Source organism: Alosa sapidissima, chromosome 21, assembly GCF_018492685.1.
Source record: "Alosa sapidissima isolate fAloSap1 chromosome 21, fAloSap1.pri, whole genome shotgun sequence".
Taxonomy (NCBI): domain Eukaryota; kingdom Metazoa; phylum Chordata; class Actinopteri; order Clupeiformes; family Clupeidae; genus Alosa; species Alosa sapidissima.
Window position 1 is genome coordinate 26,371,302 of NC_055977.1, and position 5,483 is coordinate 26,376,784.

Below are 5,483 nucleotides of genomic sequence, written 5' to 3' on the forward strand. Positions count from 1 at the left end.
GTGATTTGATTTGGTTTAATTCAGTTACCAGTCGAAGAGAAAAAATAAACAACAACATTATGAACATGTGATATATTGCATTGAGCTGAATGCTTTTGTGTTTTTTTTCCTCTTTTCTTTGTTTTTAACTTAAAATAGAACGTGTCATTTTGGAATCACCTTTAAAGTCGTACTATTGAGAGAAAACAATGGTCATAGAACATAACAGTGTATCATTTGTCGCAACTCATGTGACACCATCACAGCTAAACCCCAAACACACAAACTACCACATCAAACCAGACCAAACCCGAGCCCAAATCATGGACCTACACCGGGTTTAAAGAAATGGGAGGCATGGTTGGACTCGCTTATTGAAGTGCCTGCCTTCAATACCCCAAAAACAGACCCATTCATCGTCACAAAGTGTCCACTATTTGGTGGGATTCATAAATAAATACATTTCTAAATGCCATAGAATCTACTAGTCCAGGGGGTGGAGGCGGCGAAGCAGCCAGACAGACAAGTGTCCTTTTTTCACGCATTGTTCTTGGCGGCCTCTATGCCCCCGATGATAAGAGAGTCTACATTCATTCGTGTGGAGATCAGGCGATGGCACTGACCCACCCCTGGGGGTGGGTGGGGCACCAAGGGGGCAAGACATGGGGCAAATGGGGACAAGGCAGGGCTGGCCGACCTCGCAATCCAAGTGCCCCCAACCGAGGCCAGCTCGGTCGAGGACTCCTATAGCGAGGAGAGGCAGTCCCCAAGGTGGGTCAGAAGGATTCAAAGACAAAAGACCCTCTCCCTCCTTTTGTTTGCGCTCTCTCAAAAACAAAGTTCACTCACACACACACACACACACACTTGGATGCTCTACACAAGGTGGTGTGTGTGTGGTGTAACATGTCTTCATCACGGACACACACATACACACAGGCCCTTTAGAGAGAGAGAGAGGAGACAGCATCCTTCTCTACTTGTGCAGTGGTGGTGGTGGTGGTGGTGCTGGTACCGTTGCCTTGGCGACCAGGCCCCCTTCAAAAAGGACAACAAAAAAAACAGCAACAACAACGAAAAAAAAACACCAGGATGATCGTCACCTGCTGGACAGTGCCGGACACAGCTCAACAGCTGACCGTGCTCGGCTGCTGTTTGCACACAAAGTCCGAGAAGAAGTCAAACTCGTTCTGTCCCAGGAAGAGCTCTGGGAGCTCCTGAACGCGGTCCAGTCCGAGCTCCATGACCAGCGACGTCAGAACCTCCTCGTCGATCAGGTCCGTGTCCATCACGTTCAGGCCCAGCGCCGGCCCTGCCATGTGCTGCATGCTGGCCAGCTGCGCCGGGCCCATGCGGTACTGGACCCCGTTCCCACCCATGTGGTTCCCGTTCATGGGTCCGAGCGGGTGGCCGTGGTACTGGTTGTTGAGCTTCTGGAGGTGCATGCTGGCCATCAGCTGCTGGGACGGGGTGAGGCCCTGTGCGTTCATGTACTGTTGCGGATGCTGGCCCTGTGGATGCATGCTGTGATGGTGCTGCTGCTGCTGCTGGTGCTGCTGGTGCTGCTGCTGCTGCATCTGCTGCTGGTGGTGTTGGCTCTGCCCGCCGTACATCATGCCAGGGCCCTGCATGGGGTGGTGATGCCCGCCGCCCATGGGGCCGCCGCCGTTCACCTGTCCATTCATGCCGCCGCCTACCATGCCAGGCCCAGGCCGCATGCCCACATCCATGGCGCTCTGAGGGGGGCGGCCATAGTGCATGACCTGCCCATTGGGCAGGGTCCTCAGGCTGGAGGGTGGGCCGTGCTGGGGGGCGCCGTGGATGCCCATGCGGTAGCCGTGCAGGCCGCCTGAGCCGTGGGTCATGGGCATCATCATGTGGTCAGCCATGGCTCCTTTTAAAGTTTCTGTTGAGGACACAAGACCCATGAGGTCAGTTCACAGTCACGTTCAATTTATCAAACTCACTTTGACTTCAATCCTCTATTGGATGCAGGTCGTTTTAGTGGCTTTATGTGATTCAATAGAAGTTCAATACAGCATAATTTCATGTCAAATCCCTGACTGTTTCAACGTTGCTGTTAAAAACTATGAGAGGATGGATGTTGTAATTACATTTTGCTCCAACAAAACCTATTTTGTGTCAAGCCAACAGAATACAAACAGCCCTGGAGAACCTTAATGGATAACCTGCGAAGGAAACACAGGTACCAAAGCCCTCTGCAAACAAGACATTGCAGGAGTGGAAACCGCACACCCATGGGAACAACAAAACAAACACCACCTAAAAACTAGGCTAACAGCTCTTTAAACAAATGCATGTGTACCTTACGTAATCATGTAATGAACTCAAGTAGCATTTTCCTTTTCAAAAAGAAAATCCTACTTGAATTTTAAATGTGCTTATTGTTGCAGAAAGGTAGGCTATACAAGACAGACGTTTTGGGGAATGGGCCAATCCAGTGAGAACACAGCGCCAGTCTACTTATTGAGATGCCAATCGACTTATTGAGATAAATCGTGCAATTATTTCAGAGGAACGATCACACCGCACCATCAGAGCCTATTCGATCATTCGCCTGTTGGTAAGGCATCGTGTGAAAATGTTACCTTGTCGCCCATTGACAGAAGGACGCACAAGGGCGCTGACTGAATTTCAATTCAACGTTAATAATATATACGGCACCCAACGAGACAATAACGATCCAGTTGAGAATGTGATCAGCCTTAGAGGTAAACGAGTGAAATTCTCTCTTTCAACATTATTGTAGCAAGGTCATAGACGGGGTTTGTGCGATACACCTACTCACGCTAATAATATCTTTGTTCAGTCAGCCCAGGTAGGGTTTAGAACGTATACGCTACCAACACAAGTTCAGAAGGCAATGACGTTATGGCCATACCAGCCTTGACGTTTGTGAATATCAAGACGCCATGAACTGTCTGCAATAAGAATTGCTGACGACTGGAAATGGTCAAGGCGCAATTCACACCCCTCCCCTACCACGTACAAAAACAAAGAATGTCAGGTTTCTTTCTTCCCTTTTCCCCGAAGACCAACTCGCCAGTGCCCCTGCTGATGTTTCAGCATAAAATGCACCGTGAACTGCGAGAATGAAGCGGGCAGCACACAATCGCCTTTCCTAAAAACATTTCCAAATAATGCATAATAAACACCTCAACACCCAAACGTTACAGTGGGCATGGAGAGTTGTCCACTATTACTGTTACAGCGTAACTCTCTCCCTTTAAAATGTAGCCGATACTGAAGCCACATTATACTGGTTACTGACTTGCAAGTGACCATGTTGCGATACTGTGAATGATGACATAATTGAGAGGTTATGTAGGCTACACGGGCTCACACTGCAATGCTAATGTTAAAGTAACAACATATAAGGACAGAGGATCAAGTTATTACACAGTCAGTTATTGAATAAAGCCTATATAACAAAACATGGCAAACGTTATCAAGTCAGCAGGACTTTACAGACCTTTAGAAATGAACTTACTATTGCACGGAAGGTAGCCTAGAAAGCCAATTGTTGATCAATTCTAAAAGAATGACGTAGCCTATGAATATACGTGCATCTTCATTGAAGTAATAACCTCCTAAAGCCACACGTATCAATTCATAAAACACATACCAGAGAATGCTTGTATTCCGAGGGTGAGTTGATAATGTTTTTCCGAAGCCGTGGATTCTCTGATTTACTTCCAACGGAGACGTTAAAGATAAACGAAACTCTTTTCTGCTCGTATTCCAGGGAATTTAACCACTCAGAAGCAGCAAGCTTCTGCCTCAGCACCGGAGATTGTTTTCTGGGTCAACCCAAGGATTATATACATCTAGAGAACAGCCCGAGACAGCCCGCGAGAGGTGGAGCTACTGTGCTCTTCCTATCCTTTGTTGCGATTGGTCCGTCCTTTAATCACCGTGCAAAGAAAACGCAGCGCTTCTGAATGTTCTATGAGCGACAGTGGCCAAGTGCTCACATGCTATTAGATTTCTGTGCGCTTTCACCCCCGCGCACGTCGACTTCGGATGAAACTCGTGGCTTTGTCACTCTTCTGAAAAGCGGACATGTTTTGGAAACTGCTGCCAAGAACAGTACCTCACATGAATAATTTGTCAGAGTTAGTCAGAATACCTTGTCCATTTTCTTCAAAGATGTTGGCCTACCTTAACATGTTTGTTTTTCCCCCTTATTGAAAAGTCAAACATTTACGCCTGTTAAAACTTTTATCCACGACGACCTTCCACATATTTAAAAACACTGTTGCCTAACTTTATGTAACCTAACTGAAGAGAACCTTAATGCTGACACCAGTGTTAATTATGTTTTAATGGAGACACTGCTTATGCTAATAATAATAATATTAATAAAACGTGTCACATTCTGTTTTAAAACACACTGACAGGTTAGTGCCACGTTGTGTCAAATCACATACCCACTGTAATGGTCTGGTGTGTTATATTTTTAAAACAAGACTCCTGGCTTCTGCCTGGGTTTCATGCAAATGGCTTGTTTACCATTTTAAAGAGTCCAACAGACTGCTGATACATATGCATGTGAGTAGAGAGTGAGAGAATGACAGAGGGAGAGAGGGAGAGAGAGAGAGATTGGCAAAAGGGGGGAGGGCTTCCATAGTGTGTGAAAGAGGGCCCATCAATGAGAAGCATGTGCAACTGACATGCTAGTAGTGAGACTGCAACAGTGGAAGTGCACGTCCAGCCAGTCAGTTTGCCTGTCTGCCTGCTTGTCTACCCCTGCAACCACATGCAGTGCTCACCCATCGTGGCTCATAGCTGGACAAGGGGAGTCAATGCAACTCTATTGGCAGGGGCCAAACATTTTCTGTTTGCTCAAACACTCCTTTGTGATAAGGAATGTGCTCTCTCTCTCTCTCTATCTCTCCCTCATTCTCTCTCCCACTGCCCCACTCTCTCTCTCTCTCCTTGTGTCTCTCTACCTCCCTCCCTCCCTCTCTCTCTCCTGCTCTCCTCTCTCTCTCTGTTGCCATGCCCCCGTGTTCAAGAGGCCATTGTGCTCTGTTCCGACTGGGAACAGAGCGAGTGTATGGCCTAACTGAGGCCTGTGTGTGACACAAGACACAAGACTCCGCTAAGGGAGGTCGTTTGTTCTCCTCCTGGCTGGACAATAATAGCCCCTTCGCTCCTACTGAGGAGCCTCTCGGCCGCACGGCTATATTTGTGCTTCCCTTAGTCCTTCTCGCACGCCTTAGTCATGTCCAAACCCATGCCTGGACTATTTCTGGTGTGCTAGTTGCAACAGTTGATTGGTTTATTCATTATTTCTGTCGCCATCTTATTACGATTGGGTGTTGCTGTTGTTTCCAGTTTAAGTTTTGTCAGGTCGGTAAAAATTGATCGGTGTTATGTCAGGGACTTAATACTATTTAATATTCTTGCAGCGTAAGTGTCCAGGTGAAAGTTTCTAGTCTGTACTCCCTTATGGTTTGGCAAACTGTGTCGGGTGTGGA

The 5,483-nt window shown here is 47.2% G+C and overlaps 1 protein-coding gene across 1 annotated transcript; it reads right to left on the reverse strand.

Moving 5' to 3' along the window:
* cited4a (Cbp/p300-interacting transactivator, with Glu/Asp-rich carboxy-terminal domain, 4a) lies at positions 1–3,942 on the reverse strand. Its single transcript, XM_042076714.1, has 2 exons — positions 3,626–3,942; positions 1–1,885 (listed from the first exon to the last, which is right to left on the reverse strand). The coding sequence occupies exon 2, from the start codon at positions 1,866–1,868 to the stop codon at positions 1,107–1,109; it is 762 nt and encodes a 253-aa protein (XP_041932648.1). The 5' UTR covers positions 1,869–1,885; positions 3,626–3,942; the 3' UTR covers positions 1–1,106.
* Positions 3,943–5,483: the final 1,541 nt, after the last annotated feature.